General features: G+C 37.1%; 1 protein-coding gene across 7 annotated transcripts in view; it reads left to right on the forward strand.

The window, feature by feature from the left end:
* LOC127442077 (SLAM family member 9-like) overlaps nucleotides 1-14,024 on the forward strand; it is a 284,700-nt gene that overhangs the window by 83,004 nt on the left and 187,672 nt on the right. For 3 of the 7 annotated variants that reach the window (XM_051699829.1, XM_051699828.1, XM_051699827.1), the window contains exons 2-4: nucleotides 2,356-2,664; nucleotides 5,121-5,378; nucleotides 8,428-8,559. The exons of 2 other annotated variants lie outside the window; for them this stretch is intronic. In XM_051699829.1, coding sequence (XP_051555789.1) covers nucleotides 2,356-2,664; nucleotides 5,121-5,378; nucleotides 8,428-8,559 — 699 coding nt within the window. The remainder of the gene's footprint in view (nucleotides 1-2,355; nucleotides 2,665-5,120; nucleotides 5,379-8,427; nucleotides 8,560-14,024) is intronic. 2 more of the 7 variants (XM_051699822.1, XM_051699826.1) reach the window with 1 other exon arrangement.

Raw genomic sequence — 14,024 nt, forward strand, 5'->3', positions numbered from 1 at the left:
GTTGAACCACGGTTTACTCTGTTTCCCCCACGGTGATCATTGAGAACAACATTTTTACAAAAACAGCACCAAAGTTTTCAATTTTGGTGACTTTGGGAGTAGTATTTTGTCTTTTGTCTTTGTTTTTACTATATAGCATTCATGTAACTATTGGCTGGTGTTAAGATAATTGTCAGAATGTGACGCCCTTCCTTGAAGGATTGCATTATTTTTTTTCACAATAATCTGTTCACTTTCAACCTAGCATCTCCACTCTGCTTTTCCTGCTCTCTCCACCCTGCTGTTCTCCTTCTCTCAGTCCTTTTCCTAATAAATATATGAAAAATAGCAGAAAATTCTTCTGATTTAGTGACATTATATTTATATATATTTTAATTTCCTTAACCCTTAAATGCATACCACATTATGCCCCATCTACCTCATCCATTTTTTTGGAGTTATTCATCTTTAGTATTTCTCAACCATTCAGTTATATGTTGGAATAATGCAACTTGCCAAAATTGCAAAAGGAAATACAATTCCTGACTGCCTAAAAGGGTATAAGTAGGTTGCTAGTAACCTGAGATAATAGTGTAGTAAGATATTTGCACTTCCATAAAACATCGTTTTTATTTCGTAATAATACAAGTTTACTATCACAGAATATCTAGTGTTTTGCTTATTTATTAGTTCTTATGGTCTAAAATGTTATTTGGGTTGCATAAAGTTTACACCGATTAGTAAGGTAGAGCAGGGATAATTCTAACACTTTTTTTTCCTCATTTATTCAGAAAATGTAAACATAAAAAGGTGCCCAATTCTTTAACATGTAAGTTAATCAATCAAAATCAATTGTAACAATGACATGTGATAAATGTTACAGTAAATAAAAAAGCTTTATAATGTGAATTTGGATATTTTATGAGTACACACTAATGTTATTTAATACAAAACATCCTCAAACACTAGACACATCCTCAGATTATGTAGAATGGTCTAAAATAGTGACATTAGACAATATGTAAACTAGGGTAACCATATTGTGGTTGTCCAAAGAGAGGTTGCACTACAAATATCAGAGGAAGGGGTTGTAAAATGTTAATCATGGTCTATTTTATCCGTCCTATTAGTTTACGTTTCCCTGATAAGTAGTATATTTCAAAGTCAACATTGTTTTGCAACTTTATTTATGATTCTGGTTGAGAGCACAGAGCATGTCTGGTGACATTTTGCCAACACACATACAGTGCACAGATGCGTGCACAGAAAGCAAGTGGGTGGGCAAGAGAGAGAGAGAGATTTTTTTTTTTTTAAAAGACTGCACACTTAGGGGGCTTCTCAAACGGAAGGCTGCAGCCAAGCACCCTTAGTCTGCCACTCTCTGTCAGAATAATCACGTAAGGACACGTGAACATGAAAACTGGTGCAGAGTATCAAATACACAGAATGTATGAGAGTCCTAACTGCACGTCAATATGAACAAAGCCAAATCCCGGACATTTATAGCCAATTTTCAAATCCCAGCCAGAAGCTTTTTTCAGGTCCAAAAAAGAGGACATGTCTGGGAAAAAGAGGACATATGGTCACCCTATGTAAACAAGACAAACAAGCTGGTATAATAAAAACGAGACAACAAAACAAAAAAAAACAACAACAAAAAAAAAGCAGGTTGGCTTGAAAAAGCCTGGTCAGAAAATTTAATCAAGTTTAAATGTCCAGATCTTGTAAAATCTAGTAAATTATGAAGTTTTAGTTGCAAGATGTTGCTAGCATGTAGCTAAGTGTTGCTAGTGTGTTTTAGCACTTAATTAGTTGTTGCTAACATGTTTTAGCATGATGCTAACATGTTTCTAGCATGTTTTAGTACTCAGCTAGGCATTGCTAGCATGTTTTAACAGTTAGCTAGGCATTGCAAGCATGTCTTAGCACTTAGCCTGATATTGCAAGACTATTTTAGCATGTTGCTAGCATTTCGTAGCATTTAGCTAGGCATTGTTAGCATGTTTTAGCATGTCACTAGCATGTTTTAGTATTTAGCTAGGCATTGCTAGCATGTTGTGCATGTCACTAGCATGTTGCTAGCATGTTCTAGCATTTAGCTAGGCATTGCTATCATGTTTTAGCACGTCACTAGCATGTTGCTAGCATGTTCTAGCATTTAGTTAAGCATTGTTAGCATGTTTTAACACTTAGCTAGGTGTTGCTAGCATGTTTTAGCATGTCGCTAAACATTTGTATGTAATATTTTTATTGTAATTGTCTGATGCCATGTTCATACTTGACTGAATTGAAATCTACCGAGATGAACAGATATCCAGTTTCATCAAAAAAGGGTTTAAGAAACTGAAATCAACAGATAGCTATCTGTTTCCACAGGGTCCAGTGCTGTGATCTCTGTGTTTGTGGAGACAGGAAGTTCTGTTACACTGGATATACCGGCACATGAACTAACAAAGATTGGTGCCGTATCCTGGAAAAATGAAAAATTAATACAAATAGTTACATATTTCAGAGAATATAAAGATTTAACACTTGACAGCTCCTATGAGGGCAGAGTGGATTTCAATAATAAAACATTCTCTCTAACACTGAAGAACATGCAGAAGACAGACAGTGGAGTCTACATGGCAACAACACTTGGAGAGCAAAGCAGAAAAATTTCTGAATTTAAAGTATCTGTTATAGGTGAGTCTGATTTAAATGTTAAGTGTGTTCTGTTTAAGAAAGTTGTTTATAACTATTTATTTATTTATTTTTTTAGATTAAATTTTAGGGCTGTTTAGCTTTATTTTAGAGGAAAGTGGAGCATAGACAGGAAAGGAAAGGTTAGGGAAAGAGAGAATAAAATCAGGACATGACCCAGGTTGGATTCGAACTAACAGTTTATTTGTCCTGAGCATGTGCACAATCTACTTCACCACAGCTCTGACATTATAAAATGTTTATTATTTATTTTTATTATTAATGTTTAGAGATTGCACTCACTTTTCCAAGATATTTCCAAGTTTGGAAATCACAATTTTAAAAAATCCTTGTAATTACCAGGTTTTTCATTACAGCTAGACAAATAAAACTATCTCTTAAAAAAAGCTTGAGCTATGTTTTTATTTATTATCACTTTATCTACCATTCATCTTCTTCGAAAAAACAGTAGTTATATTCAAGTCAAATAAACCATTCAATATTATTGAACAAACATGACTACATTGGGATACATGAATGAGGCAGAAACGGCTCCAAAAGGTAAACTGAAATAAACAGAAATAATATGAGACTAGTTATGTAAGGAATAATTGACGACGGACCGTTAAATTGTTTAAAAATAATACAATACAAAAGAGTGTGAGCGTGTGTGTGTGTGAGTATGCGCGTGTATGTATGTGTGCGAGCACGCGCGTGAGTGCGAGCGTATGTGTGTGTGTGCGAGCGTATGTGTGTGAGTGAGCGTGCGCGCGCGCGTGTGTGTGCGAGCGTATGTGTGTGTGTGTGTGTGCGAGCGTATATGTGTGTGTGAGCATGTTAGGGAGCACCAGGGCTCTTTATAACCGAAATTGAAATAAATGTAGGATATTTTAGACATTGTTTTGACGTTCTTAACCGATTTACTTTAACCAATGTCTTTGTTTTAATTGGTTATTTTGTTGTGGTAGCCTGTAGTTCTCTTTGAAATAACTGAAATAATTTGGCGAAGTGATATGGAACCGTTACGCAGTCAAGACCTGGAACTACTTTATAGCTGTGCCTTTACTTGAAAATAATTGCACACCTTAGAACGTCCATGAACCAATCAGAATCAAGCATTCAGTGGTTCTCCCTCACTTACACATGCTCACACACACGCTCGCACACACACACACTCACACAACCTTTTTACTCCTATGCCAAAAAGCAGCGCATCCTCAGTTGTTATTTCGAACGTGATGTTTTCGAATTAGCAACGAAGGCTCGGACTTTATTAAAGTAAGATGCTGAATCCGTGGCGGAAGAAAGTAGTTCCTGTCACAAGAGCGTTTTAGGATTAAAACTACTGTAAAACACAGCTTCACAGGGCTTATTGCTTTATTAAACAATTCAACTGTCCGTTGTCAGTTATCCCTTACATAGTATTTGTAATTAGTCATAGCAAATAATCATTTAGTAGATGCTTTTTTAAATAAAATAACTTACTGTACACTTTTTACAGGGGCTATCAACCTGGAGCAACATAGGATTAAGTGTCAATTGCAAAAGCCAGAGCTTTAACTACTACACCAAATTATGCTATTTGTTATTTTAATCAGAAGGTTGCTCTTTATAATAATAATAATAACTTTATAACTAAATTTAGCACAAAGTGCTTCACAAAGCATAAAATCAAAACACTCAGTAAAACACAGCACAGTCACATAATAAAAACACAATCAGTCACAGATTCAGCAGATCTATTATCCCCGGGCAGGCTGTTCCATAATCGTAGGGCCTTCACTACAAAAGCCTGTTCACCTTTAGTTTTGTATCTGGATCTTGGAACAGCAAGCAGTTCATAACATGAAGATCTAAGAGGTCTAACTGTTTTATAAGGTCTTAAAAGTTCAGCAAAATATTCTGGTGGCAAACCATATCATGCTTTATATGTAATGAATAAAATCTTAAAATCAACACTAAAATGAATTAGTAACCAATGCAAAGTTGCTAACAGTAATATGATCTGAAGACCTTGTTCGTGTCAAAATTCTTGCTGCAGAATTTAGCACTGATTGTGCTAAAGTGCGTTGATTTAAAGTTGAAAACAGTCTATTACGATAATCAAGGCAAGACGAAATAAAAGCACGTATAAGCTTCTCTGTATCCCTAAAACTCAAGACATGTATAACCTTGGAAAAGTTCTTTAACTGATAAAAACAAGACTGAAAAAACTGCTTGACTTGGTATTCAAAATTTGTATTTGTATCAAAATAGACGGCCAAATTTCTAACCATCTGCTGAATATTTGGGACAACCTGATTAAGTGCTGACTCAATCTGAGATTTTTTAAAACCATGACCGATTATAACAGCCTCTGTTTTTATCAGTATTTAACTAAAGAAAATGACATGCCTTCTACAGTTCATGAACCTGTCTGCTTTATCTTTGTGGGATATAATCTTCTAAACATGTTTCAGATGCTGTGGAGGTTCCTATCCTGAAAGTTGTCTCAAACTGGTCCAGGAGTGACTCTTGTACTGTGAACTTCATCTGTACAGGTCATGATCTCATACTTAACTCTACCTATCAAAACAACAGATGCTCTCCAGAGAATGTGACACCATATGAAAACTACAATCTCATCCTGAACTGCAGTAAGGAATCCATCATCTGTAACCATAGCAACCCTGTTAGCTGGAAAACGGATATAAAAAACATTAAAAATCTCTGTGAAGGTAAATATTTGCTGCAACCTCAAAACATGCACACACTAACACAGAATGCAATAGTGCAAATTATACCAATGATACAAAAATGTTCATGTTGGTTTATAGTACTAACTTTACAAACTAAACTGTTGAGTTAAGAATTGAACTGACAGCTGCAGTTCTTAACACCACAGTCTCAAAGTCTTTAGCAACGTTTTCTTGCACCACCAAACAACGCCACCATCGCTCCATAGTGTTCACTTCTTTGTGAAGGATGCATGAATCAAGACACGTACAAGGTTATCCTGGAAGAAAACTTGCTTCCTTCTGCTTTGACAATGTTCCCCAACTCTGAGGATTGGTTTTTCCAGCAGAACAATGCTTCATGCCACACAGCCAGGTAAATCAAGGTGTGGATGGAGGACCACCGCATCAAGTCCCTGTCATGGCCAGCCCAATCTCCAGACCTGAGCCCCACTGAAAATCTGATGTGATCAAGAATAAGATCGATGGCCACAAGCCATCAAACAAAGCCGAGCTACTTGAATTTTTGCACCAGGAGTGGCATACTACACCAAATTATACTATTTGTTATTTTAATCAGAAGGTTGCTCCTTATAATAATAATAACTTTATAACTACATTTAGCACAAAGTGCTTCACAAAACATAAAATCAAAACACTCAGTAAAACACAGCACAGTCACATAATAAAAACACAAATAGTCACAGATTCAGCAGATCTATTATCCCCGGGCAGGCTGTTCCATAATCGTAGGGCGTTCACTACAAAAGCCTGTTCACCTTTAGTTTTGTATCTGGATCTTGGAACAGCAAGCAGTTCACAACATGAAGATCTAAGAGGTCTAACTGTTTCATAAGGTCTTAAAAGTTCAGCAAAATATTCTGGTGTCAAACCATATCATGCTTTATATGTAATGAATAAAATCTTAAAAATGAATTAGTAACCAATGCAAAGTTGCTAAAAGTAATATGATCTGAAGACCTTATATCTGAAGATATATATATATATATATATATATATACATATACATACAGTATCCTGAAAAAACTCCCTTTTTTCAGGATACTGTATTTTAAAGAGAATTTTGTAAAATCCAAATAAACTCTACAGATCTTTACTGGAAAGGGTTTAAATAATGTTTTCCATGCTTGTTCAATCAACCATAAACAATTAATGCACATGCACCTGTGGAACGGTCATTAAGACACTAACAGTTTACAGAGGGTAGGCAATTAAGGTCACAGTTAAAATACTTTAGGACACTAAAGAGTCCTTTTTATTGACTCTGAAAAACACCAGAAGAAAGATGCCTAGGATGCCTGAGTGAATGTGCCATAGGCATGCTGCAGGGAGGCATGAGGACTGCAGATGTGGCCAGGGCAATAAACTGCATTGTCTGTAGTGTGAGATGCCTAAGACAGCGACACAGGGAGACAAGAAGGACAGCTGATCATCCTTGCAGTGGCAGACCATGTGTAACAACACCTGCACAGGATCGGTACATCCGAACATCACACCTGCGGGATAGATACAGGATGGCCACAGCAACTGCCCAAGTCACACCAAGAAAGCACAATTCCTCCATCAGTGCTCAGACTGCCCGCAATAGGCTGAGAGAGGCTGGACTGAGGGCTCGTAGGCCTGTTTGTAAGGCACGTCCTTACCAGACATCACCGGCAACATCGCCTATGGGCACAAACCCATCTTCGCTGGAACAGACAGGACTGGCGGAAAGTCCTCTTCACTGACAAGTCGAGGTTTTGTCTCATCAGGGGTGATGGTCGGACTCGCGTTTATCATCAAAGGATTGAGCTTTACACCGAGGCCTGTGCTGTGGAGCAGGATCGATTCGGAGGTGGAGGGTCCGTCATGGTCTGGGGCGGTGTGTCACAGCATCATCAGACTGAGCTTGTTGTCATTGCAGGCAATCTCAAAGCTGTGCATTACAGGGAAGACCTCCTCCTCCCTCATGTGGTACCCTTCTTGCAGGCTCATCCTGACATGACCCTCCAGCATGACAATGCCACCAGCCATACCGCTCATTCTTGACGTGATTTCCTGCAAGACAGGAATGGCAGTGTTCTTTCATGGCCAGTGAAGAGCCCGGATCTCAATCCCATTTAGCACGTATGGGACCTGTTGGATCAGAGGGTGAGGGCTAGGACCATTCCCCCAGGAAATGTCAAGGAGCTTGGAAATGCCTTGGTGGAAGAGTGGAGTAACATCTCACAGCAAGAACTGGCAAATCTGGTGTAGTCCATGAGGAGTGTGTATATATATATATATATATATATATATATATATACATTTCTATATGAAAGAGACCCATCCACTAACCGTAACCACTGCAAAACAATATAAAAAAGGCAAAGTTGAGACACGATTACTAAAAAATTACAAATAAATGTACCATAGAGGTAGTCGATATGACTCATTCACTACATTCAGAGTGCTTTGATGCTGTTGGCTCTCACATGAAGACACGTGAGAATCAATGGCGTACAACATCCTGGATATCAAACTTGCCAAAAACGTGTCTTGAGGCATTTGAATGAGTGTGAACTGAAAATGACATCTGAGAGGAAGATTTTCAATAAAAACTTTCGGTTTGTACATCTCACACAAACTACCATATGTCTTCAGAAGACTTGGAATATAGTGCAAGTGTAGAATGGAGTACTTTTATCATGCTTAATTTGCCTTTTTTGGAACCTGACAGTAAAAATATATCCACTTTCACTGTATCGAAACGCTCGGACATTCTGCAAAAAAAGCACACACACACACACACACACACAAAAACACACCTCCTTTAGTGTTCCATGGAAGACAGAAAATCATATTGGTTTTGAACAACATGAGGTTATGTAAATGTTTTTATTATTATTATTTTAACAATAAAATTTTAGACTTGAGTAAAGTAATAGAATCCTCTGAAAGGAGTTGCATACAGCATGAGAATTATGTTTTGGTAGTGCAGAATTGATGTTGCTAAAGTAATAATTCCTTATAAGAGAGTGCTGATTATAATCATACAAGTCTTTCTTTTCAGAGAACTACAGAGGACAAGTCCAGTCTGACACATCTAAGACTCTCCTTTGGACGTATATTTTGGTACCACTGTGTATTCTGGTGACAGGATTATTAATTTTAGGCTTGTCTCTCTCCTGCAAGAGTGAAAAAGGTATGTCCATCTGATCTCACATACATTTTGTATGAAAATTGCAGTGTTGGAAAGAGTTCTGCTTTTTTTTACTTGAGTAAAAGTACTGCTACTGAAGAAATAATTAACTTGGGTACAAGTAGAAATACTAAGAAATATTATGATTCAAGTAAGAGTAAATAAGTAATTTGCCAAAAAAACGTCTCAAGTAATTATGTTACAAGTTACTTTATGAAAATTATATATACAGTACTGTGCAAAAGTCTTAGGCAAATAAGATGTTTCACAAAAACATTTGCGTTAAGATGGTTATATATATCTTCAGCTTTAGTGTGTCAGTAGGAATTATACCACGGGTCTGTTGAATGCTTGATTTTGATTGGTTCATGGACGTTCTAAGGTGTGCAATTATTTTTCAAGTAAATGCACAGCTATAAAGTAGTTCCAGGTCTTGACTGCATAACGGTTCCATATCACTTCGCCAAATTATTTCATTTATTTCAAAGAGCTGCAGGGCTTTACTGGTTGTTTAGATCAGTGTTACTATCAGAAATAATTAATCATTATTTCTGTAGTTATTAATTAATATTTAAATTAATTAATTGGATTTAACTCATTAAAACCTCATATTGGGCTCCAGTAAATGTAGTGTGCTACGTTTAGGAGCAAGTTTGGTTATTAGCAATAATTAATAATTATCAAAGATAATTATTAATTATTAAAATCAATAGAACATTGATGAGAATCAATGTTAGCTTTTTAAAATCCTTTAAATCAACAGTTATCAAAGATAATCGTTAATTGTTAACATCGATGAAACATTAATTAAAATTAACACTAGCTTATTGATCATTCAAATTCAATCATCAAAGATAATTATCAATTATCAAAAATCAATAGAATATTAATAAGGATTAACATTGATGGGGCACCACCCTGGAATTAGGGACTAATAACCAGATAGTAAAACAGTCTAAAAATTAGATTGTTTTCTGAGGAAAATCGACATCCGAAGAATATCGATTTTCAGGAAAAAAACAATGAATGAAGGTTTGAATCCGAGCACTGACATCCCATCAGCATGACACAGGCATATGCAAAACAAACCAAAACACTTCTCTTTGTAATATAAACAAAGTTTATTTATGCAGTAATATCAATTAATAATTAATACAATGCAGTCAATAAACTTCCGACTTACAACTACAAACTAAACAGTGATATGATTAGATATGGAAATAAAATAATCCTATAACACATAAGGTGTGTGTGTGTGTGTGTGTGATTAGTAAGAGAGAGAGAGAGAGAGAGAGAGAGAGAGAGAGAGAGAGAGAGAGATGATTAAGTGACAGCCCTAAAGCTGATTTCGCGATAGTGGGAGAGAAAGCAGCTGTGTTCATCACTCAGAGACGCGGTGGACGGCTTGTAAAAGTCCCGCGTTATTTGACTCTTTAATGGATGAACTCAGTTGCTGTCTCACCCGCGATGGCGAAATTGCACAACAGTCCAATTTGGTTGGACCACAATACAGCAAAACAAATTCGTGATAATTAATACCCTGAGTATTAATAATGAGCGGACATGGCGGTCCGTAAACTGTACAAGCAAAAACCTTGAAACACAAGAATAACACACTATAATATTCTATCTCTGCCCAGACATAAACCTCTTACTTGAATTGCATGAGGACACAGGTAGAATGTGTTTTCCTCCGTCCTTTAACTCGGTTCCTTGAGGCTCGGGTGATGACGGGAGGCCGTTTCCTCGCTCTGTCGGCGGGCGGTACGGCTGTTGATTCTCGGCGGGCTGGCGGAGAACTCAGAAACGTTGACTTGATTGAAGATGGAAGAGATATCTTTAATCTCTTCACTTCTGTAGGCAAACGGATGAAGATGCGAATTGCTCGGCGGTCTCCTTCGGATCCGTTAGAGTGTTCGGTTGAACACAGAGTAATCTCAACTCATCCAGCGAGATGGAGATTGTATGGCCACAGTTTCAAGTCGGACGTTACTTCCTTGTGCCACGAGGTTGCACCTGAAAACAGCAAAGAGCTATGTCTATATTCGGTGAACAAAGTCGCTGGAAGTCACTCCTGATGATGTCATGTTTGAGGGACGTTCTGTTGTGTGCCTCATCCAACAGGAGTTGAGAGATCGATCCTTTAGTGAGCAAGGCTTCATGGATTTGTAGTCTGTATTGGACTCCCTTTGTTTGATTTTGGAGCGATTTTTATCAGGAAGATTTACGACTTGGTGTGTGGGGGCTTGAGTTAGGTTTTTACGACTGTTAGGCCTGCCTTTGTCTTCTATCTGAATACATGAGGCCCAACAGAGCCCTACAGGCTACCGCAACAAAATAACCAGCTAAAACAAAGACATTGGTTAAAGTAAATCGGTTAAGAATGTCAAACAATGTCTAAAATATCCTACATTTATTTCAATTTCGTTTAAAAAGAGCCCTCTCGCTCCCTTGACTCCCCCGCACTTACACACGCTCACACACATGCACACACACGCTCACATATGCACACGCTCACATACGCACACACACGCACATGCTCACATACACACACACGTGCGCACACACACACATGCACACACACACACACACAGACTCGAGTCGCGACCAACAAATAGAGCTGCACCCCCGCGACTTGTTCAGTAGACTAAGACTAAGACATAGGGATGGGCGGATCGATGTTAAAGTATCGATACTTCCGATACTGTTGTGGTATCAAGAATATCGATCCTCACATAAAAATATAGATTCTGAAGTTTTTTTAACAAGTGATCTTATTATTTAGATTACATGAATATTGGAAAAAAAGAATTATATTAGCGAATTGTTGTATGGCACCAGAACTATTTTTTTTTCTGCTCATCTTGATGTACCAGAAATGCTAAAATACACAAGCAGTCAGACAGCGCTCATTCTTTCAGTTATAGTGCTCGTTCAGAGAGGGAGCAGTGCTTTCCTGAGGTAATAACTGAAAAACAGCATCTGGAGTTAGTCACACTAAGTAATGACAAACCTAGACGTGACATGTATTATAATGGGCTTGTGTGACAGTTTTTACAGGTTTATTTAAATTCAGAGTTGTTAAAACATTGATAAAGATCTTTAATCCTCGTTAATAAATGATATCCTTATGAAACTTACCATGGATTGACTGTAGTAATATTGTATTAACCATGACTAGTAACCACAACTGTAGTAACCATGTTTTTTATTTTTTATTTTTTATTTTTTGCAGTAACCAAGGTTTTGATACAATTAGCCATTTGTTTTACAACAGCATTACTGTAGTATCTATATTGTAACTTGTTTTTAGTAATAGTAACCATATAATGTAATACCATAAATCATAAACATAATAATCGTTTATTTTGAGGTTTTATATGTGGCTTATACTAACTAATTTTTAAAGGGTAAACAAAGCAACCTAATAATTTTAGACCCAAAAATATTTAAAAAAAAATAAAATTATAATAAAGTTACTACTTTTATTCAAAGAATTCGTACAAATTAAATTTAAGAGGTATCGGTATTGGTATCGATATCGGCAATATTGGCCTAAAAGTACTTGGTATCGGATCAAAAAGAAAATAAGTGGTATTGCCCATCTCTACTAAGACAAAGACTAATCAGCCTCACATAGCTATAGTAGAAAGCACTGCGCTAACCCCCCGCCTCCCTTTTCGTTTTCACACACACAAACACACACAGAAAATCAGCGCAACCTCCGTTGCTAGTTTTAAAATTATGTTTTCGAATTAGCAACGAAGGCTTGAGCTGTATCAAAGCAAGATACACTTTAACAATACAACAGTTTCTATATTATCTGAGATATCACACACACACACACACACACACACACGCGTGGACACACATTATATGCGTAACGCACACACTTAAGGCCCAAACATAAAGAGAAAAACAGAGTCGTCATGTCAGCACACTCCTGCATCTCAGTGGGGATGAATAAAAAGTTGTTAAGGTTTATAATGGGAATATGGTGACACGCATCTTGGCTATTTTGAAGCGGTGTTACTTCTGACGATAGCTGCAACAGAAAAGGTAATCCCAGAAGCAATCTCTCTCATTTTCTCAGTTTCTCTCTTTCGGTCCCAAAATACAAACTCACTCACACACACACGCGCACAAACACACACACGCGCACAAACGCACTACCTTATTACTCCAGTAAGTCCTTAAAGCAGCACAAGCCTCCGTTGCTAGTTCTAAGCCTGTGGAATTGTTGAAAAATAATGCACACCCGAGGTGCAACGGTCACTCCGCTGCACGTCGTGACCACATTACCACTTCAGGTGTGCAATATTTTTCAACAATTCAACGGTCTGTTGTCAATTATTCCTTACATATACATTTTAAACTCCCGAACATTCCTTTTGCAAATAGAATAGAATAGAAGAACAGGGAGCTCTGCAACAGATAGCATGGCCCCCACATAGTCCCCCACTGAACATAGAGTCAGTCTGGGAGTACATGAAGACACCGAAGCTGTTGAGGCAGCCTAAATAGATAGAACTGTTGCGAATTCTCCAAAAAGCTTGGAATATCATATCTGCCAACAACCACGAAAAACTGTGTCCATGTGTACCTAGGAGAATTGGTGCTGTTTTGAAAGCAAAGGTGGTCACATCAAATACTGATGTAGCTTTTTTTATGTTTACTGGACTTTGTATGACGTTAATTGATAAATGAAAACTTTTTTTGGCATTATTTTTGAAGACATTCTCACTATGCAACATTTTTCACAAGTGCCTAAAACTTTTGTACAGTATTGTATATATATATATATTAGTATATACGCTTCCCTTTTTAGAACACAAATACATTTTTGTTCTTGAAAGAAACGTATGCTTCCTTTCACCAAGGATGCATTAAATTGATCAAAAATACTGTCAAAATCATTAACTGCCAATATTATTACGGTTTGAAATAATTTTTTTAAGTGACATTTATTCCATTTTTTCTTTACCCGTGATGGCAAACATATATTGTGTCACCTATTCCTTACAAAAGCAATCTAAAGTGCTAATTTGGTACTCAAGAAAATGTTCTTATTATTAGAATAATTGAAAATAGTTGCTCTACCATGCGGAAATCACAATACAGTGGGTTTTTTCCACATTTACTGAGGTACTGAGGTCTTACAAGTTGCTTTACACTTGCAAGTCAAATTTTGGTTTTAAAAATAGGCAAAAAGAAACCCATTTCTCCTGAAATTCTATTTTCTCCTAAAGTCTATTGTTTTAGAGAGATGAAGGCTATTCCATGCATTACTGTTTTGAAGAAAACAAAAATCTCTAACCAGGATAGAGGGGGAAATGGACGGCCAGATGCGCAACAAAAAGACAAGTAAATCACAGTCTGTAGTTTGAGAAACAGACTCCTCACAGGTCCTAAACTAGCAGCTTCTAAATGCCAAAGACCTGCATTGCTGCAAGAGGATTCTTGGACAA

Source organism: Myxocyprinus asiaticus, chromosome 6, assembly GCF_019703515.2.
Source record: "Myxocyprinus asiaticus isolate MX2 ecotype Aquarium Trade chromosome 6, UBuf_Myxa_2, whole genome shotgun sequence".
In the NCBI taxonomy this organism is placed as follows: domain Eukaryota; kingdom Metazoa; phylum Chordata; class Actinopteri; order Cypriniformes; family Catostomidae; genus Myxocyprinus; species Myxocyprinus asiaticus.